The sequence below is a fragment of the Psammomys obesus genome, unplaced genomic scaffold (genome assembly GCF_907164565.1).
Source record: "Psammomys obesus unplaced genomic scaffold, mPsaObe1.curated_primary_1811, whole genome shotgun sequence".
Taxonomy (NCBI): Eukaryota; Metazoa; Chordata; class Mammalia; order Rodentia; family Muridae; genus Psammomys; species Psammomys obesus.
The window spans coordinates 2,945,651-2,968,855 of record NW_026590663.1 but is presented as its reverse complement, the minus strand read 5'-3'; the positions used below and the strand labels follow the sequence as shown (position 1 = coordinate 2,968,855).

General features: G+C 39.5%; 1 protein-coding gene across 8 annotated transcripts in view; it reads left to right on the top strand.

The window, feature by feature from the left end:
* Cadps2 (calcium dependent secretion activator 2) overlaps positions 1-23,205 on the top strand; it is a 486,122-nt gene that overhangs the window by 391,002 nt on the left and 71,915 nt on the right. For 4 of the 8 annotated variants that reach the window (XM_055608123.1, XM_055608121.1, XM_055608119.1 and 1 more), the window contains exons 16-18: positions 3,039-3,162; positions 5,063-5,083; positions 22,893-22,996. In XM_055608123.1, coding sequence (XP_055464098.1) covers positions 3,039-3,162; positions 5,063-5,083; positions 22,893-22,996 — 249 coding nt within the window. The remainder of the gene's footprint in view (positions 1-3,038; positions 3,163-5,062; positions 5,084-22,892; positions 22,997-23,205) is intronic. The other 4 variants (XM_055608125.1, XM_055608124.1, XM_055608126.1 and 1 more) reach the window with 1 other exon arrangement.

Below are 23,205 nucleotides of genomic sequence, written 5' to 3'. Positions count from 1 at the left end.
TTCTTTCTTTCTTTCTTTCTTTCTTTCTTTCTTTCTTTCTTTCTTTCTTTCTTTCTTTCTATCAATTTATTCACTTTGTATCTCAGCTGTAGCCCCCTCCCTCGTCTCCTTCCAGTCCCACACCCTTCCTCTTCTCCTGCTATGCCCTTTCTCTAGTCCACTGATAGGAGAGGTCCTCCTCCCCTTCCCTCTGACCCTAGCCTATCAGGTCTCATCAGGGCTGACTGCATCATCTTCCTCTGTGTACATTTTCTTACTCCTTACTTTCCCACTGTCTCCCTACTGCCTCCTTTTGAGCCTTTCCTCCACCATGCTATCCTGATATCATGCTATCATTTTCTTTTGATACTATTAATCTTCTCATCTTTTTCCCCACCTATCATCTCGTGAAATGTTTTTTGTTTGTTTGTTTGTTTGTTTGGGTTTTGTTTTTTTGGGGGGGAGGGAAGGGAGATAGTTGTTTCTACTTTCCAGGCCAGTTCACACTTGGCTCTTATTGTCCTTTCAGATTCACTGGTTTTTCCAACAGTTACAGCTTGCACACATGTCTGTATTACTTTATAAAATGATGGGCGTGTCATTCCCTTCAGTCCCCACATTTAGTGTGATATAACAATGAACTCACAAATCTTAGAAATACATTTCCCCTACAAAAATATATAACAAATAAGGATTTTAAAACAATCCCTAAAAATAATTTTTAAGACACTGAGTGTGCTATTTCTGTGGCTGTTTTTTTTTTTTCATGTTTATGAATCTCTATCCAAATACTGTGAAATGCTTACAGCTGAGGAATATGGTTTTAGCAACTCTTCAGTATCTGAATTATAAGCAATTTTGTTTATTCTCTATGGCATGTGATTTTATTATGCTGGTCCTAATTTGTTGGCTTCATCTTATCTATATTTCTGCTAAACTAACTCTAGAAATTATGCTACTTCTTAGTATGTCTATTAGAAAGAGAAGCAAAAGTATAGTTCAAAACCTGAGAGATAAGGGTTTGACCCAGTGATTAAAACGAAATCTTCATATGATAGGTTGAGTTCATACATGTTATACCCTTGTCTCCTGTTTTGTGTATACGGAATGAAGTCATATGAAGACTGTCTTTATTAGAATTTTTATGTTTTTTAAAAGATGTCTGCAGCCTTGGCTTTTTAAAGTATTTATTCTGTTCTGTTCCTTAAGGCAATTATAATTAAATCAGTTCTTAAAGTTGCTTTACTTTCTGTAACTGAATACCATCTTGGGTACCTTGCACAACCTTTCTGTGTCCTGGTTTCCATGGCAGAGTCTTACTTCCCTCGCAACAGGGAAGAGGTAGTAATCCAGAGATGGCCTGTGCCTTGCACTGACAAGTGGCTGGGTGATAGCAAGCCTTTCTTGTTATAATCACCAATCACATCTCTTACTGAATAGGAAGAGAAATGCTAGGAGCCATTTCTTCATTTTTAAAAATTTCTTTTTAATTACTCTCAAGTTACAAAAACAACATAAAATCTCTAAGTGAATTTTTAACACCTCTGATGCTTGGGAAGAGTTCCAGAGGAAGATGAAACACATAGACAGGAACCAGGGTTTAGATTTCTCCTCCTACATGAAGTGGTCAGGTTCCTAGAGAATATGAAATACTATTTAAATCTAATCATCACCTCTGGGGCAAACATACACATTGTAATTTCTTGTTACTCTTTCTACTATTTGAAGCTTCTCAGCATGGGAAGCTTAAGTAAAATTCATACATCTGTATATAAAACAGCATCATCTTGATGGAAAATGTTGGCAAAGATCCCACTAAATATAATGTTCATAATCCACTGCCTATACATATTTTACTATGCACAGAAAGATTTTTTTCAGGCTGCAAAGTATATACTATATGTTTCTGAAGTATCAAAAAAAATGTCATAGTTGAATCTGATAATAAGAGAACTGTCAAATGATAAAGTTAGCTGCTTTTAAGAAAGAAAATCGTGTCTAAATATCTTTGAAATATTGTCAGGGGTTATTGATGCTTATATGCTAGAATGAATTCAAGAATGTATAAGCATTAGTGTAAAGAGAAAAAGTAATAAAGTTTTAAGTGGATGTTTTCAGGTTCCTTTGTCACTTACTTCAATTTGAGAGATTAGTAGAATACTTACACACACTATATTACCATTTTATCATATGTATATGAAATCATCATTTGAATATAAACAAAGCATGACAATTACATTAAATACAGGAAAGAATAGTCTAACAGTGAGTAATGATTTAGAGCATGGGCTGTAATGAAAAGTGTCAATGCATCTTAGAAAGTGTTTAAAACTACCTTTTGAATTTGTTTATATAACCGTACCCCCTCGTTGTTAATACTAAAACATGTTAAGGGCAAATACCCAAGCACACAGTTTAGGAACCCAGCAAAGAAAAAAGCCTTCTGTCTTTTTCCATTTTTCTAAAATGGAAGAAGTTTCCATGTGTCTTAGCATTTGATCTCTCTTTAAGCTCTCGTCCCACAAAGGCACAGAAGTTTCCTTCCTCTTTGTAGAGTTCAGCAGATAACAACTACTAACATTTTATTTGTTGTTTTTACAATGCTCCAACATTATGCCCATTCATAATGGAGTTTTTTTCTTACGGTGTTCCAAATATGTTCAGAAGACCTGGAACTTTTACCTTAGGACCTTATACATGACAAACTTTGTTTATCGCTGGTGCCAAGGACTGTAACCCTGATCTGAGACAGCTGCTCTAATGGTGTGGTGGATCCCTGGAGGAAAAGTGACAGTCATGCTGAATCCTGGTGATCTGGCCTATGGGAGGTTTTGATGTGCACAAATGAGGCTTAGACAGGAGGAACCAATACTGAAGGATTAGGTCCCAGTTGAGAAGTGCCGACTCATTACTTACCACAAGTTACCGAAGACCCCTCCCCCTTCCCGGGAGCACTCATGTCTGGGGCGGTTTGTGTAATTTGTTTTTAGAATGTATTTTATGCAGCGCCTCTCTTCTCATCTCTTTCTGCCCACCCTGCTTCTCTCTCCTCTCTATAGGTTTTAATGAAAGACATCGCCACTCCTATCCCCGCAGAGGAGGTGAAGAAAGTGGTCAGAAAATGTCTGGAGAAAGCTGCCTTGATCAATTACACCAGGCTCACAGAATATGCCAAAACAGAAGGTCAGTGCCCTGAGCAATTGCCGAAGTGGCTGGGAGAGCCAACAATGCCTGTTAACTGAATTTTCTATGAGAAGTCCTTTCCTTCCCGGAACAATCCTGTGCGGTGGCAAAGGGAAATGTCTCATTAAAATCTCAGCTGGCGAACTGAAGCGCTTTTTCCTATTCATTGCTTTAATATGCCTCCTGGGACTTGGCTTGAATGAAAGACCCAGGATCCGTGCTTAAGTTGTCCTTTGTTCTTACTTTGAGTTTTCAAGAAACCAAAAGGTGTTTCCATGGGTTGTATTTTTTGACATTACTGTAAGTATGTCTAACATTTAAACTATGGGCTGTGGATTCTTCCCTGATTGGTGTCAGTGTAGCATTGTGTATTTTATTTTCTGATATGCACTGTCGCTCAGCAGAGGAATAAACTTGTTGATTGTGAGGACTGAAACAAACGCATAGAACTTCCTGCCTCTTTTAATTGCGTGCTCTGTATTGATGCATTTGAAAGATTAGACCTCTTGAGAGGACTGTGCACTTTTTTTCTCTTTCTTCAAGTTTTATTCATTAAGGACACTGATATTTTAAATGTTTAGGGATAAGTAGATGGGGAGTTGGGGCAGAGTCACAAGATCAGCTTTTATTTTTGCATCTTTCGAACTGATTGACTCTCAAGTATCGAAAAATATTCTAAGTATCTAAAAATATTCTAAAATATTCTAATTTGTTCAAATTATCATGAAATTGACTTCTTTCATAAACCTATCAGTACCAGAGAGAAAGGGAAAGTTTGTGTTCTGTTCAATATTTTATATGTTAAAATAAGGAGGGAGTCATCCTGTAGACTTTTAATATTAAAATATTAATATTTTTAGATTGTGCTTAGTGAATGATTAATTTATAAATTAATTGATAGTAGAATAATTTTATCAATGTTCAGCCTTTGAAAAGATAAATGTCTTTCGTGTTTTTTTCTCCATATCTGGACAAACTCACTAACAAGCATGTGATAACCAACCTCCTGAGTGATTAACAAAAAAGCCGTCTCATCGCCATAGCAACCAATATTATATCACGAGAGTAACAACATGAAACCTCCTTAGTTACCAGCTTAACATCATTAATTATGATACCATGTTGTGTTAAAGCAAACGCAGTGAGCACTCGGTCATTTGAAGGAAGTGGAGGATGAACACTTTTGGTTTTCACTTTTGAATATTCCTGTGGGTATCTTTCATGTTTGGGAAGATTGAGTGTTCCAAACATGATTGAAAAAACTGATACATAAACTGACAATTAAACCTTCCTACTGTCTCAGAGGAAAGTTTGTGGGGACCTTCAGCCATGATAGTGTCTTCTATACAAATAGGTTTCCAACTTAAAATTCAGTGAAGGAACCTTTCCTTTACCTGCTCTTCAGGCAGTATTTTACCATTATGCAACATTGCTAAGATGATAGACTAGAGTTCTCTGTGTAGCTCAGTAGTTTATAGTTGTAGAATCCATTGTGAAGGAGATGGGGGAGGGGTGTCTTATTTGTACATAGAGAACTCTGTTCTAAGACCAGATGGAGATGTGGCAAGGATCCTACCATTTTCTCCGTTTCTGGAGTCATTTGAGTTTAATGTGGCAAAATTCTAGAGAATGGATCCCAGCAATCCACTCACTAAGGACTGCCAGAGCTGTCTTACTTCAAAAACATAAAATGTTTGCTTATTCACTGAGAAGAACTTATATGCTTTTTCAATTCCTGCTTCCACCCTTCCTATTTTTGCTTTTATTTTTTAAAAATTAAGTTTTTTTTTTTTTTTTATGTTCAGGCCAGACCAAGAACATATAAAACGAGTTAGAAATAGGAAGACAGGCTAGTTTTCTTTGCTTGTTTGGCTTTAAATTCTCTTTTCTTGTGTTTTAGGGCCTGCAGAAAAGGACACAGGTAATGTTTCTGCATGCACATGCCATTGTTGCCGATGTGGTGTACATATACTGTCTTAGAAGCATTTCTTTGAAGTACTGCTGTCATAAAAATCAGCACATATGTAACGAAGATTTAAAATGGAGCCTGGAGCCATTCACAGTTATACCTAACCCTGCCCACCACGTCCAGAACTCTCCTCCCGCCTTCTTCCTTATTATCATAACCAGGCTGAGGGAAGAGAAAGCAACAGAGCATCCTCATGGCGCTTTTTAACTGCGCAGAACAGCATTGCTGTCTGGAGGTCCCTCTGCTGTATGCTACGTGTCTGTGCTTTAGTGATCTCGTGATCTGAAACTTTGCACAACCAAGTTGATACTTTCCCATTTCCCTTAGCCTTCAGTGCTTCTTCTACTGTCTCTCCTAGCATTTTAGATCTATCAGCGGCAGCATTTGTCTCACTGTGTCTGCTTTGTTAACGGAATGCCTTTCATGTATGTGTTGACCACAATGGGTAAGCGTGGGAGTTCGTCCTTTTCTAAGGCAGAATAATATTCTATGATCTGCATATACCAAATTTACTGAATGCCTCTGCCTGTCTGTCAGCAGACACTGAATTGTTCTCATGATTTGGCTGTTGTGGATGATGCTGTGGTGAAGCTGAAAGCGCAGACATCTGAAGAGTTTATCTCTGCTCTTTTGGATCCATAGCATACCCTGTGTGGTTCTGTACTTTTATTTTTTCATGTTCTTCCATACTGCTTTCTACAGTGCATGTAGCAATTTCCATTGCAACCCATAGTACCTTTGCTCTTCCCTTCATGTCCTTGCCTACCACTTGTTATATGAGGTGGTGGGGGCTTTGTGACCATGAGTATTCAAGAGGAGGTGATATTTTATTACGATTTTACTTGCATTTTCATGAAGATTAGTGACACTGAGCATTTTTCATATAAGCAAGAGACACATTGGCTATTTGTAGGTCATATCTAGACTACCTATTTCTATTCTTTTGCTAATTTTAATTGGGTTTTGGGGGGTGTTCTGTTATTATTAGTTTCAGTGTGTTTTGCATTTAAAATTTAAGTCCCCTGTCAGATGTGCTTTCTCTCATCCTCAGCTGTCTACTTATATGTTGTCTTCTTTCCTATTGGCTGTATGTTTTGACATTTGTAAGTGGACCTCTCCTGTCAGTTTGTTAGATCATTTTCACCAGGATTCTGAAAATACTTGCATCTTTTCAAGACAATTGCTAATGCTTTGTAGGAAAAAAAATATGTTATTTTTGCTGAAAGATCAGCAGTAATTTTATATGGATTCAAGGCAAGAAACCTGAGGCCGTATTAATGCTGCATACTATGTGTTAAGAATGGACACTAATCTTATTTGGAAGTGGTTACCAATACTTGAAAGGGTCTCACAACCAGAAGAGAGAACCATCTTCCTTTAACACTTCTAGCATAAGAGTAAAAAGCAAAACCGCTATGAAATAAAAGTTCTTAAATCTGAACGAATGAGCCGAGGCTGTGAAATCCCTGCCTTAGGAAAGTGTGTATGTACACGTGTCTTTACGGGTGGGTGTAGATGTATGTGTGAGGGGATGTATATTTCTGAGTCTATGAAATGTTAAAGGCCTTGTTCCTTTTGGGTTTGTTGACTTAGTTTGATCTCCTTTTCACAACTGTGATTAATTTAACCGTGTATACAATTTTCTTTACATTCTTCCTATTCTCTCTTCAGAACCCTGCAGGCAGAATGCTTATTGCCTTGCACCTCTTGTGTCCAGGCACCCAACCTGATGAAAGAATCATTGTTGTAATTTTTAGCTAATTAGTTCCCATCTGAAAACAATTGTGCATGAGACAAGTAGCCATCCTCGTAGCCACTTGTAATGTCCTGGGCAAATTTTTATTTCATTTTTAAACTCACATCCGACTAAGGGTTCTATTTCTTGGCGAAGAGCAGAAGGCTTTTCTATTATATTTTCCAGAATCTGAGTCCTAAAAGGTGACAGGTACAAAACACTGAGACACAAAAGGGGGAAGAAAAGACATTCTACAATAGTTACTGAGTTCACTTGAGCAAAATAAGTAGTTAAAATAAAGTGAGGTCTTTATCATGTCTGCTCATGGCAGGCCACACAATATCAATAGTCCCATGTTCTTAAACTCTTTCAACATATTTGTGAAGCCAGCAGAATGGCTCAGCAAATAAAGACACTTTCTGCTAAGGCTGATGACTTGAGTTCAATCTCCAGAACCCTTACAGTTGAATGAGAGAAAGACTCCCTCAGGCTGTCCACAGGCTTCCTCATATGCATCATATGCTCACACAGAAAAGAAATGGGTAGATTAATGATGATGATGATGATGGTGATGATAATGATGGTTATGATTGATGATTAGATAGATAAGATAGATAGATAGATAGATAGATAGATAGATAGATAGATAGATAAATAGATAGATAGAAGACTGTATTTAAAACATACCATTTAAACCTTCATGGTTGTTCTGAAAACTCTCTTTAGCCTCACCTACAAACAGAGGTCTGGGAGTACTGTGCTTTTCCCACTTCCATACAGTATTTGAGTCATCCAGCTAAGACAAGACTTAGGCTTGATCTTTATGCCTTGTCTCTTTGTTTCTTCTGTGGAATAAGAAGAGATCTCAGTGCACGTCAGGCCATATGGGCAGAGGCACCGTACAGATGCCCCACATAGATAAATAGAGAAGGAAGAGGAACAATTCTTTCCCACATACCCCATATACCTTCCCTCCACTCCTATTTCCTATGCATTCCACATTCACATGGGTATCTCAGCAGCTTTAAGAAAAATAGTTTTGTTAAAATTAAATGCTTCTACATAAAGGAAAATACAAGTATATTCTTTGATATAAGTGCATTGACAGAAAGCTTAAGCATGCTCTGAAGCAATGAGAGATTTTTAAGAAATATGTATTTCTTTAGTTGTATTTAGTAGTAAAGGGATTCCTGATAAATGACCGTGAGTGATTTAAAAGTGGATAAAAATGAAAATATTAATTGTCTTTCTATTGGTGGATCTTTCAAAAATTCTCTTGAATATTTATACTACCTAGAAATGGAGAAAGCGCTACCCAAGATTTCTTACTATTTTGTCATCTATCACTCTTCATGTCCTCGAAGTTTACAAAAAAAGAAAAAAGGTTTTTATATAAGTCAGCAAGACTTCAAAAACAAAGTACTACCATTGTCAAAATTCTACATGTTTGTTATACCAATGGAGCTGGGTGTGGTGCTGCACACCTTTTAACTCTAGCACTCAGGGAGGCAGAGGCAGGCAGATCACTGTGAGTTCCAGACCAGCCTAGTCTATAAAGGGAGTCCAGGACAGCCAAGGAAAACCAAAAGAAAAAAAGAAAGGAAGAGAGGATGGATGAATGGAAGGAAAAAAAGGGAAGGGAAAGGAAAGGAAAAGATAGGAAAGGAAAAAGGAAAGGAAAAGATATCACCTGGTCTCTGAGACCCAGGAACATGTTCTAGCCTGTCTCTAGTGGCTGCCAGGCCTCAAAGACTATCAGACTCAAATAATAGCGTCTTATGACAACCCCAGCTGTGTTACAAAAGCTAATGCTTAATATTATTTTATCACAACTTTCCCCCTAAATAAAATTACAAATAGGAAAAAAAAAACACTTTGTGGTAGGTCTTTTCTAAGTAATTTATATGTATTACCTCATTTCTCTCTTACAATAGAACTTTGTCACATTGTCATTATTATTTCAGAAAATCAAATAAGTTACTACACAACTTGTATAGAGTCACAAACCTGGTAAATAGGCCATTAGAACTCCCATGTGGGCTTCCATTTGTGTACTTTCTTCTCTCTCTTTGTCCTTCTTAAAAAGTTCTTGTCATTATATTTTTCACTTAGTTAATTTTTCCTCAGATAGCTCAGTCATCATGTTGAAATGCTCAGTATTCATAAGCCTTTTCCTAAGCCAGAGGACACAATACCCTTCTTCATCTTACTTACCATCCTGTTAGCGACATGAGGAGAGGGGTTTGTATTTCAATAACCTGCTCATCCCCAGTCCAGAGTAAAGTACAGGAAGGGCACATGCTTGCTACCTAATAAATATTTATTGAGTAAACCAATGAGCTTAGGACACAGACCGGTACCTGGCTACTTAGAGCAGAAAGAACATCTATCCCCTGTCAAGCTGCCTTGTGAATGGTCATTGAAACTAATCATTGACTAATTAACATATGTGGTGAAATCTAGCCACTTTAAAATAACAGGATTAAAAATAATAAACCAGAGTCAAAAGCCCTTGTTGCAGGAGAGAGAGGCAGGCACACAGGATCAGACAAGGGAAGGTTAAGCTGCAGTGACAGCACAGAGCAACCCAACCTGTCTCCGCTGTCTTATGATCCACCGTGCTGCTCAGTTGCGATCCCTGGTTTCTTCTTCCGTTGTCTATTGGCAACACAAGTGAGTAGAATAAAGGGATTATAGGATGTGGCAAAAGATTGATGAAAACGAACAATCTCCTTCAGTGTCTTTCTTTCTTGGGTACTGGATGTTACATTTAAATTGGTAGTTCACTTTGAGCCTTTGAAATTTTGGAAAAGCTATTCTTATTTAACATGGGAGCTATAAAATATTGGTTGCCTGGGTTGACATTTTTTAGTACTTTATTAGTAATCTTTATTACGATCTAGAATTCATAATGACATTAAACCTCATTTTCCTAATTATTCCTTTTAAATTGAATGTCTTGATATTACAAACTACATGTCATTTTTTGATGAAAAATTCTTTTGTTTTCTAGTTCAAGGAGTTTCTTACAGACAGGAATAGCTATAATACATAGGTTATTAATCCCTGTGGTGTTCCAGAAAGAATACCTCATATTGTGACTTACAGTATAAGCGTGCTTTTTAGAGCTGGCCTAAATTTACATGGTTCTTCCACACAGCTTTGGCAAATAGGCTTCTTATGAACCTAAAAATATGGCGGTCCCGATCATGGATGGAACAGAGGAGGACTTCGTGCTTTGCGGTCCATTTCAGCCTCCCGTTGCCAGGTTCCCAGGTCTAAGCCCCAGTGTACTCATTTCCAGACTTTCAGTTGAATGGCACAGAAATGCTCTCCCAGGAGACATTGTGCTAACTCTCTTTGAGAAAAGAAGTCACACTGTGGCGTCCTTACGTCATTAGGATGTGTGTGCCATCTGGGTGGCATTTTAATTTAGCACTACATTGTCAAATGATGGTGATAAATAATAAATAAAAGTCTGTTTTGCTTAAGGTCTGTGTGCCAAGAAACCATGCATATTCAAAATACTTCCATTAATAAAAGTGCCCTGTAGCAGTAAATAACGTCTTACTAATGTTTATAAAATAATTTTAATTTTCTCTCAGAAATGTTTGATGTGCTGGCTTAAAAATTACCTTTGTTTAGTATCTTATAGATGTTACCACACATACATACAAACACAGACACCACAAACATACTTACCTACACAACTTATTTAAAAAATAACTTATTTAATAACTTATTTAAAAAATAAGTTAAGAATTAAAAATAGATGTCACCATGTACTGACATTTTGTGACCTAGACTATATATGTGTGTGTATGTGTATATATATATGTGTGTGTATATATGTGTATATATATATGTGTATGTATATGTGCACAAAGTCCTCCTCTGTTCCATTCATGATCCAGACCGCCATATTTTTAGGTTCATAAGAAGCCTATTTGCCAAAGCTGTGTGGAAGAACCATGTAAATTTAGGCCAGCTCTAAGAAGCACGCTTATACTGTAAGTCACAATGTGAGGTATTCTTTCTGGAACACCACAGGTATTCACACACACACACACACACACACACACACACACACACACACACACATATATATGTTCTCCAAAGCATGACAATACTTTGCAGAAAATAATCTATGAACTGACGACTACTGAATCATCACCCAATAGAAACCAACAGGTAACTGAAGAATTCCATCTGACTTTTTGAACAGTATGATAGAAACAATGAGCTCTTTCACACAGTAAAATCTGTTTCTAAATTACCCCTGATATGTGTATACCAATAGAAAACAATCTCTGACTCTAGAAGAATAAGATTGAATAATAATTTCTCTTCATATTTGAGAAAACCAAGTCTCTTGAGTTCTTAGTTCCCCAACGCCTTTAGTGAAGGAAATTCATGTACATGCTATAAAGATGAGGTAGAGACTCTGGTCTACCTGCTGGGACCACTGGCTAAATGATCCCATCACGCCTCATTTTTGTACTGTATTTTAAAATACTTGGTTATTTTTCACATAGTAATGACATGTTTAAATACCTAAGAAGATGATTTTTCCTATTATTTTAACTATTATTGTCAATATGCTTTTATCCTTATGTTGAATTGAACATCATTAATCATTCTTCCTAGATTGACTGTTTTCTATTAAGCTTACAATTAAGCAGAATACTGATTTACTTTGGCTTTTTACTTCTTTGGTTTAGAATGAACAAAGATTCCTCCTATGTTTGTTTGCCTTAGCTTTTCTCCAGCTACTCACTAACTATAGAATATTTCATGCTATGTAATTTGTGTCCCACTAATTAATTTGTTACAATGCAGGCAGATTAAGTCCTGTGGATTAAAAGATGTTTGGAGGTTATATTCAGAATCTTTCCTGCTTTCTTTGAATGTAGCTCCAGAACAGCGGTGGGGTATGCTTCTCCATTCAGGGCTACTGGAAACACTTCATGCTCCCTTTGGTTTTAGTGTTCCACTCCTCAAGTCAGAATGAATGTTACCAGCACTGATCCTCCGGTTTTGATCATATTTACCCCTCACCCAACTCCTCCCAGATTCACCCACCTAACTTTATGCCCTCTTCCTCCTTCCCCCTTACCCAATCAGTTTAAATTTCTGCTGCCCATGTGTTCTTTGATGTGTGGCCTTTGAGTGTTAACAGCTCACCAGGGGCTGCACTTAGTGAAAACTGGACTCTCTCTCTCTGCTAGTAGTTAGTTCCTTGACTCAACAGTAGCTCTCCCTGTCCAACCCCCTCCCTGTGTTGGACTCATTCTGGCTTGAGCTTGCACTGGTCTTCAGAGTGCTGTCACCGGCATCATGAGTTCATTTGTACAGCTGCCCTGTTGTACCTGGGAGACACTGTTTCCTCTTTCCACCCTTTCCGGCAGTGGAGAATTAAACTTAGCAGCATGGACATGAGTCACTCTCAGGAGACAGCAGGTTTTTCTCCCGTTGCTTCAGCATGACTGGGATAAATGTCAGCAGAGTTTCAAAGGCAAAAATTAAAATTTAGAATTATGGAAGTGGTTTTTAGGCCTAAGTGATATTTAGGCCTCTGAAAGGTCTTATGCTCCCCACTGGTCCATGAAATACACTCCAGAAACTCTGTTCTTTACCAACAGTCAACTAGCAATAAAATACAAAGAAAAATAACTGTATCAGTAACCACCAGGGAAGGGGATCTAGGAAATAACTTTGCCTAGCATGAAGTGCAGACTTACATGAAACAATAGAAAGAGTTTGAAACTCAAGGGATTGAATTTAGATTAGGAGGTATCCTAAGTAAATATATTAAGATGAGCCACAATCAAGGAAAATAACTTTTAAAGGTAAAATCTGAATCAGATTTTGTTCAACAAAATTATAATATCTTTATAAACTCTAAATCCACCTTAAAAATCTAAATTTAGAGACAAGAGCTCTGAGTAACTAATTGAACCTTTTTTAAAAGTGCTTTCAGGATCTGTCTTGCCAGATACAAGTTACAAAACCAACATGAGAGCCCACAACCAGACAAACAGAAATGTCCGTCTATGTGGGAGCCTGACATGCTTGATCTGAAAGAAATGTGTGATACACTAGGGAAAGATTAAGATGCTTACCATGTGAAGACTGGAAAGGGGGCTTCCCACAGGGAACCTGGGTCTCCAGAGAGATGAGGTCATCTGTGTGATAAAGGAGCTACTCAGCCCTAACTCGCAAGTCTAGCCCCTTCCTTTTCAGTATCCCAGGGAGTGGTTTTTATCTTTTTAGGCAGCCCTCTCCATTTGTTTTATATCTAAGCTTGAAACTACCTTCTTTCACTTTCTTAAAAATATAGCATATTCCACTTGAGTTCCTTCATTTTTTTTCTTTTACATAGAAGTAGATGAAGCTGCTAGATAATAAATCAGGATGCCTAGAATTTACTGAGTCCCTTATGGCTGGGAAAAATTACATTCTTCTCAAAACTAACCTTTGGTAAATAGGTATCTTCTGTAAAAAAATACTTATTGAGGACATGAGACCCTGCCCTCAGACAAGGACCATTCCTGTGGGGTCCCTTCAGTGTGCTCTCAGCAAGAGCTCTCCCTTAGCTGAAAGCTCCTGCTCCAGTCTTTCCTCATTCCTCTGAAGATGCATGACAGTCTCATTACAAGCATTCAACACCTGCTTCCTCAAAGGTCTCAGAAAAGATGTCAGTTTGCTCAGATCACTTGACAGTATGTCACAGATTTGGTGTTGCTTCTGTTTTATTACATTTTTTGTTCTAACTTCCGTACGGAATGTGACTCACAGATAAAATGCCACCATGAAATAACAAGCGTCTCCACTTTCACAAGCAGCTCTGTAGCCTGTTGTCCTCGGGGTCACAACTTGAAAGCACCTGATTGGCGACCCCTTGTTTATTTACTAACATGTGTCAACAGGTAAACCAAGTGACATGGGGCAGTGAGGCTTCTTGCAGCACCTTGTTAACATGAGCAGTTTAGACGTATTAGCAAGTCTTTTCCAAATCAGAGTAATGCAGACTGACAGCTTTCTACCTCTTTCTCAGCAGAGTCTGCAAGTGCGCAAAGCATGCACAGATAACCTGGCTTGGGAAATTAGGAAGGGATCCTTACTTACAGAGCATGGCTAAGAAGCCCGAAAGCCAACACTAAACTAAAAGGGCTGATTAGTGATGTGAATATATGTGTGTGTGTGTGTGTATATACATACATACGTATGTGCATATATATATATATATATTTTTTTTTTTTTTTTCTCAAAAGAAAAAAAAAACTCTGACGTATAGGAAACTTTCAGAGACAGAAATACTAACACTGCTGGAGTTGTGTTCTTCTATTTCTCTCTGAAAACTTAGCGACACACTTGGTCTCTGACATCACAGGCTTCTATAATGTTCTAGTAAGTCACATGCTGTAACATCTTGTAAGAGACGGTAAAACAGTTTGGGTGGGGGTGCCAGTCATCTCTGTTGTCATATTACATCATTATCACCCCTTACTTTTGGATTTCTTTCTTCTACTTTATATGTATGAATATATTGCCTGCATGCCTGTGTGTGCACCAAGTCCACACCTGTGTTCGATCCCCTGGAACTGAGGGTCACAGATGATTGTGAACCACAATGTGGGGGCTGGGGATCAAATTCAGGTTGTCTGTAAGAGCAACAAGTGTTCTTAACCACTGAGCCATCTTTCAGCTCCTATTTTAAGGGTTTTTTGGGCGGGAGGGGAGTGTAGATATGCCTCAGAATTCTTCCTAAGGGAAATCTCATTTAGAATCAAAGACTTTACCCCATTTTTAGACCTAACATGTTATGAACTGTCACTCCTGGGCCACCATAGACTGTTGCCTTATGGCAATTGCTGTTCTTTAGGTCTTCTCCAGCTGTCAAAGACATGCGCCCAGTGCCCTTCGTTGTTACAGTCTGCTGTTGACCTAAAGATGAATCTATTCCTGTTAAGCCTAATCTAGATAAAGTACTTAATGTGACAGTAACTATAAAAGAATGAGTCCAAGGCACTGTATTATTAGCAAAACTAATTCTAAAGCAATATTCACTGGAACTGTGCTTTAAATGACAGGGTCATTAAGTGAGCTGGTCCCAAAGGGGGTCATGGAAGTAAGAGGCTACAGGCTTACTGTTTTTAAACAATTAAGGCATTAGCATTCTTTTGGATTCTAAGCAACTGTGGGGAGGTCATATCACTGCAGATTATCTTCATTCACACACAGAATTGGCCAGATATGGATGGCATTTTATGATAACTCTGAAGAAATACAAACGGTATTCAGACTCTATAAGAAAAAAAGTCACTTTTGACCTAAAGGAGGTCTATAGAAAGATGCAGCCTGAGGTCTGAGATGACTCAGTGGGTAAAATGCTTTCTGTACAGACATAAGAGCTTGAATTCAGGTCTCTGGAGCCCGTGTAATGCTGTGGTGGTGTGCATCTGTAGTCCAAGCGTTCCTATAGCAATATGGGAAGCAGAGACTAGAGAATCTCAGGAACTCACAGGCTGTTTAGCCTGGAATATGCACCAGTGAACAAAAACCCATCTCAAATAAGGTCAGAGGTGAGGTTTTCCTCTGACCTTTGCCCACATACCATATCACACTTCTGCATACTCACACACACTTTCAAAGATTTAAAATAAATAAATAAATAAATAAATAAATAAATAAATAAATAAATAAATAAATAAAAGACTTTTTGGTTCTGTTGTTCTCCTTGTGGAGCTCCTGTCCCCTCCAGGCACAGGGGTCTTCTCTGAGACTGATACTCCAACCAAGGACCATACATGAAGATAACTTAGAACCCCTGCACAGATGTAGCCCATGGCAGTGCAGTTTCCAAGTGGGTTCTCTAGTAAGGAGTACAGGGACTGTCTCTGACATGACCTCAGTGACTGGGTCTTTGATCACATTCTCCTGAGGGGGGAGCAGCCTTACCAGGACACAAAGGAGGACAATGCAGCCAGTCCTGATAAGATCTGATAGGCTAGGGTCAAATGGAAGGTGAGGAGGACCTCAGGTATCAGTGGACTGAAAAAGGGGCATGGGAGGAGTAGAGGAAAGAAGAGTGGGATTGGGAGGGTACAAGAGAGGAGGCTACAGTTGGATATAAAATGAATAAATTGTAATTAACAAAAAAAATAGTTTTTAAAAAAGAAAAAAACGCAGCTAAATTTCAAGCAAGGGAGAAGGGAGGAAGTAGACTTCATACAGAGTATCTTTGTGTCTAACTCCGTCTGTAGTTCACACAATTTGATCCTGAGAATAGCATCAGGATCATTACCAGGCAATCATTTCAAAATGAAAATTCTCAGGCCTTAACCAAGACAGCAAAATCAGATGCTCTGGAGGTGATGCCAAGTGATTGTGTTTCAGAAAACCCTGCAGGGGCTCTGGTGTGCACTGGAGTAGAGCACGGAAGATCTGCTGAAGATACTCCACTTGTGGACATCAGCAATCAGAATGTCAGCACTCCTAGAACCATAGCATCATTTAGATTGCAGAGAGCGTCAGCTGCCTCATTCTCTTTGCTTAGTCATCTCCCATATGAAAAATATATGTTTTAGGAACATATTTTTAGGAACATGTTGTAGGAACCTCTCCCATACCTTCCTGAGGCAATCTTCAGATTTACCCCTTCTAGAGCAACAATTTCAAGAGCTAACCCCAGAATCATCCAGCCTACCCACAAGTTCTAAAATGTCAGGCAGGTAGGAGAAGGGTCTTTTGATCAACAGGAAAGAAGGTATCTAATTTACCACCTTTCTTCCCTCTTGAGGTCAGAAGGCCCATGAGTATTGGCCAATTTTTAGAGTCCCTGGAGGATGACTGCCCTTGACTCTGGCACCAGGCCACTCACCTATAGAGAGGAAAAGCCAGAAAACAAACAGAAACTTAGGCTTTCCAACTGCATCATTGCCCAGGAGCAATGTCCTGAGGCAGCAAAGAAGACCTAAAGAGTTAATGGTATGGAACAAGTAGCTCATAGAATTGCGTGTGTTCAAGACGCATAAAAAAACTCTTCAATTATGATGAGGTCAAATCATAAATTTTACATGGAATAGTTACATCTGTCAATTAAATATTTTAAAATAAATTGTACGTCAAAAGCATCACAGATTTCTACATACTGTGGTCTTTTTCCCAGGTGCCCTTTACCACGAACATCATTTCTCATCCATCACTTGGGACCCTGACATAAAGGCAGCAAAGGGAAACGGCCAGGGAGTCCACGGGCTCATTGAAGTCTTGAATCCTATGTAAAGCATACTAAAGCAAAGCATTCTGTCTGTCTGCTCGTAGTTTCCCATCTCCCTATATGCTCCCCAGCAGGAGCTCCTCTTTAATGTGCAGAGGAATAATGAAAAGAATAAGCTTTTAGGGAGCCAAGGAGGGCTATCATAGAAAATGAAAAATGTTCCAGAATGAAGAAAGATCACAGCCAAGAGTAGTGCATGGAAATTCATGAAGGAACCTCTCTGCTTTGGGCATATTTGTTTTCAATATCAGTATTTGAAATGTATTACAACTGACAACTTGTAGGAAAGCTTCAAGAATATCAACATCTGTAGTGTGGGAGAAACATTACAAAGAGAGTGGAAGAAAACATCTTAAACAGGAATTCTAGTTTCAAATATTCAGTAGATTTCTAATGGAGCTGTTGATAACCTTTTATTTAACAGTGGAGTACATTAAACTGCTTGGCTGTAGTCAAAATGGGTGAAAACTGAGGGCGTATGCACATTGTGCTTGATAAAAATGCTACTTATTTAAAGTATCAAAAGTGGCCATTATGTTCAAGGACAAAGTCTCCCTCCTCTCAGTAAACTTTAGGAAGAATAATAAAATGTTTAAACAGGTTAAGTTTCACCTAGGACACAGTATGCTTTCAGTGTTTTCCTTAGGACACTATCAAATATAAAAGTTGATTGGACACATTCACACATAAATGAAAATAAATTATCTCATTTTTTCCTGTTATTGAATACTCGTGACTGCAACTGTATATATGTACATGAGATTCAGAGTCAAAGAATTTGTAATGGAAAAGAAGCCAAATCATTGGTGGTTGAGAAAGGGTCTTAGTGTATAGTCCTGGCTCCTTAGAATTCAAAGAAATCAGACTGCCTCTCCCTGCAATGGGATTAAAGGCAGGAATCACCAAAACCACCTAGTAAGTGGTATTCTCATCCCCCCTTTCCGCTTTCCTTTTCCTCTTCTCCCTTTCCCTCCGCCTCCCTTTTTCTCCTCCATCTATGTTTTTACCTCCATCTATCTCTTTCCCTCTCTCTTTTTTGAAAGAATCACGCATGAATCCTGCATCTATGTTGCTGGTTCCACTCTCCCTCCCCCTCAAGTCCTTCCATGTCTTTCCCAGTTTCCAACCAAATCAATGACATTTTCTTCCATTCTTACCAACCTACAAGTCTATATAGCATTGCTTGTGTGCCTGAGACTGATCACTTAGTAAGGTTTAATTCCACCTCATCCAGTAACTACATGACATTAGAAAATGGCTTCAACCCTTCTGAACCCAACAACAGGGACCCTGATTCCCTAGCTTAGAGGGTGGCTTTGGGGCTGCAGAAAGCAGCATCCTAAAGTATATAGGAAGTAGAAGTTCCTTGTCCGTGATTGAATTTTGTAGTTATTAACCTGTTTAAAAACTGAATTCTGCATGGGTGTACATAGACACACATACGTATATACATACATTAAAACAATACATTTCAGGTCCTGGGTTACCTCAGGCTGCTCTTTTCTAGTTCCATCTATTTGCCTGCAAATTTCATGGCTTATACTCACTTATAAGCATATGTTAGCTATATAATATAGGATAAACACACTAAAATCTAGAGACCTAAAGAAGCTAAACAACAAGTAGGACCCTAGGGAGGATGCTTAATCCTCATTCAGAAAAGCAAACAGGATAACACTGGAAGTGGCAGAAGAGAGGAAATAGGAGGGTAGCCCACCGCAGATGTCCTCTAAGACTCTACCCAGCAGAGGATCAAAGCTGAGGCAAAGACCCATAACCAACTTCGGGCAAAGTGTAGAGAATCTAATAAAAGAAGAGGGAGTTAGAAAGACCTGAAGGGGCCAGGAGCACTACAAGGAGACCCACAAAGTCAAAAGTATCTGGACCCAGCGGTACCTGCAGAGAACAGTGCATGAAGAAGACCTAGACTCTGCTCGGTCTCCAAGTGAGTTTCCTAATAAAGGGAACAGGAGCTGTCTCTGACATAAACTCAGTTGCCTGCTCTTGGATCACTACCTCCTGGTCGGGCAGCCTTGCCAGATCACAGAGGAAGAGGATCCAGGCAGTCCTGATGAGACTTGATAGACTATTATCTGATAGTAGGGGAGGATAACTCCCACTTTGGGAGGGGCATTGGGGGGAGGAGGGAGGGAGGATGGGACTGGGAGGAGATGAAGGAGGGGGATGCAATCAAGGTATAAAGTGAATGAATTGTAAAAAAAAATAATATTTTCAAAAAAAAAACCAATATATTTCAAAATCTAAAACCCAAAAGTTTCCTGGACCTCATGCTGTATACCATACTGGCCTTGAACTCAGAGATCCACCTGCCTCTGCCTCCCAAGTACTGGAATTAAAGGCATGCACCATCACCATTCCCCTTAAAACCCAAAAGGTTTAGTCATTATAAATTCTCTAAGTTACAAGGAAGCTTAAAGATTATTTGATTTAGTGCTTCTTAGCATTTTGTTGACTTAGGACTTTGATTGCCTTTTTAATTGTTGGCTTTTTTGTTTTGTTTTGCTTTATATTTTGGGCTTACTTTTTTTTTCCTTTTTATTGATTTATTATTTATTACAATTTACTCACTTTGTGTCCCAGCTATAGCACCCTCCTTCATCTCCTGCCTGTCCCACCCTTCCTCCCTCTTCTCTCCAATGCCTCTTCCCTAGTCCACTGAAAGAGGGAGTTCCCCTCCCCTGCTATCTGACCCTAGCCTATCAAATCTCATCTGGACTGCCTGGATCCTCTTCCTCTGTGGTCTGGCAAGGTTGCTCTGCCAGGGGGAAGTGATCTAAGAGCCAGCCACTGCTCCCCTTACTAGAGAACCCACATGGAGACTGAGTTGCCTATTTCTACATCTGAGCAGGGGGTCTAGGTCTGCTTCATGCTACTACTCAACAATTAAAAAAAACAAGGAAATCATGAAATTTGCAGATGAATGGATGGAGCTAGAAAAGATCATCCTGAGTGAGGTAACCCAAAAGCAGAAAGACACACAGGGTATATACTCACTTGTAAGTGGATATTAGCCATATAATATAGGGTAAACATACTAAAATCTATTGATTACTTCTTGAAAAGGGTCTCTTATACCTCTGCTTTCCATTTCACTATCATTTTCTCAGGGTACAGACTCCTCAGAATCTCAGTTACACAGCTTGTTGCATACAACCACTAAATATATTTTCCTACAATTCAGCCTTTTCTGAGGTCCTCCTACATACTTGCATGGTCCCTCTATCAATAGAGTTGTCCAGTCTTATTAAAGCCCATGGTAGTAGAGGACCATTCTCAAACACATTCTCTAGTACAGTATAAGTACATGAGGCACAAGTCCTACTGTCATCACTTTTTATATGTTTGCATTTCATCTCTCTCACCCTGTGAGAGACATTTTTCAAAAAGTGGCTTAAAAGTTTTAGGAAAATTGACATGGTGATACTTGGGAAGCCCTTGCTTGGCAGTGCCTGACTTGTCAGAGAACCATCATCATTCGAACACATCATGCCAACCTTCCTGTCACAGAAACCTTGCCCTACAGTTCTCTCTAGAAAACCCTCTTCTTAGACAGGTCACATGCTATTCCTCTATGACCATGCATGCTTCCCTTCAGTCTCTCCTCCCATCTCCTGTAACACATATGTCTTTGTTTCCATACTTTTTTGAAGGCTCTTGTTTTCCTCATTAAACAGCTTGAAGTGACCCCACGTGAAATGGGCTGCAGTGCTGAGTCAGGAGCTACCTGGACTTCATCTTTGTTGAGTGATGTTAAAGTGATCTTGAAACAGATGGATGAGCTGATAGTTGTCTAAACATCCTTTTGGTTGTGTCTTGGGATGTTGAATTGTTTGACATCAGGACATGTTAGTTTAAAAAGGAGAGATGAAGAAAAGACAAAAGACCAGAAAGTCAATGAAAGTAACTTTTGTTTGGGAAGCAAAACATTGGGTAGCTTGTGACTGTAATCCCAGCACCTGAGAAAAGAAAAGCAAGAAGATCCCGAGTTTGCCATTCTGGGCTAATTAACAAGAGCCCATCTCAAAGTGCAAACAAAAACATTCACTGTAATTGCCATTCTGATATGCTTCTATTCCCTGTTGACATGCTGATGTTCCTGAAGAATCACTGAGCTCTCTTGATCACTGTCAGAGACAAGCAGTGCCTCTCCATTTCAGGGGAACTTAGGCGGTGAACTCTGTGTACTTCATGCCATGTCTGACTTATGAGCACATTAAAAGTTTAATGAGTAAGGACCAACCAGAAGGCATGTTGCCCTGCGCTGCTGTCTGCCCTCTGAGAATGACTTACGACAAGGAGATGTTAAGCCTCTCTTCCCAATTTGAAGCTGGGATTTGGGAAGAAGTTGAGAGGAAAAATCTGTTGCAGGGGAATGTATCTCCTGAGGTGGGAGGAAGGGGTGAACTTAGTTCTTCTAAAAATCTGACTCCCTTCCTCACAGAGGCCCTTACAAAAAGATGTGTGCCCCCCAGGCTTCACACAGAGAGACCCAGGACCGTGAGACAGAGTTGCTGTGATTTGCTCAGGGTTAGTTCGAGTATGTTCCCTGTAAACGCCTGTACAAGCATCTCTCTCTCCAGAGTGGTGGGCAACTTAGCAGTGATGCCTGGGAGGAGATAGCTGAGCCGGAGGACCACCACTCTCAGAGCAACCAATGCTGTCCTTTCAGAGCCAGTTTTTAGGGGTTGTTCTTCACAGAGTGGGTTGTGGCACAATAAGAAGATCCTACATACACCTTTGTGCTTATGTCCATTTTCCTTTCCAGTTCTTCCCTATCATGTTGTAATATGCTCAGAGACCAAACAGATGGAACACCCAAACTTGGACTTTCAGCTGCCCAAAGTGAACGAAAGGAACCTCTTTATAAAGTACCCTGTGTCAGGTAGCAACACAAAAGGGACTAAGGCAGGTTTGTCTGAAATGTGCCTAGTGAAAGCTGTTGATAGGGTTTTGAGGTAGCTGTGTCCCACAGGGTGCCTCTGATTTCTGCAAGTTTGGCATGTCTTTGAAATAAGCTATTTTGCCTTCTCTTTTACTGACTTTCTGGTAGCTGCACTTAACCTTATTGCATTCTGTCCCTTTGCACTGATTCAGCTTAATGCTAAAGGAACCTTCAAATTCAAAGAAGGCTTCTGCCCTTCCCTAGCCTGCTGCCCCCACGGTTGGATGTGGGCTAGGATGGCAGCAGGCAAACAGAGGATGAAGTATGTTAATTGCCGGCTGTCACAGTTGCTTTAGGTGACTTTGTACTTCTTGGAGTTAAGATCAACGCGAACTGAGAATTCAAATAGCAACAAAAACCCTGGGGCTTGCTAATGCCAGGAATGACTCCTCTGGTGAGAACTGCATTGAATTGGTAATACAATGCAGGCAGGAGGAAAAGACTGTGCTATCTGCTCCCTTTGTGTTTCTGACCTTGAGCAGAATCAGAACTTGTTTGTTGCAAAAGTTGAGCATCTAATGTGCTGTTGCACCTGTTAGTTCTTGTGTACTAAATGGCAAAACACTTGCAGATCTGTGACTGCTTTGTGGGTGAAATGTTTTCTGCAATCTGGTGAGCCGGCTTTGTAAAGACAATGTGTTCAATTGTGCTCCTTGCATCCCTTATCTCTCAGAAGTGTGCTCCCTTGTGCTGTTTCAATACTCTGATTGTCATTATGTCTTAGGACATGTCTGGCTTTGTATTTTCAAGGTAACATTATGATTTTTTTTTTTTAATACAGAGACCATGAACCAGGCAACTCCTGCCAGGAAGCTGGAAGAGGTTCTTCACCTCGCAGAGCTCTGCATAGAAGTCCTACAGCAGAACGAGGAACATCATGCCGAGGTGATGACTTGTAGTCAGAGCATAAAGTTCTCCCAACGGCTTTGCCATAGCAGGGGCAGCACTGACAAGGGCAGCACTGAAAAGATAGCCTGACAGGAGTCTTAGTGTGCACCTGGCCAAACATACGCCTTTTCTGGAAGTGTGACTCATGTATGTTACAAAGTGTGTGTGTGTGTGTGTGTGTGTGTGTGTGTGTGTGTGTGTGTGTG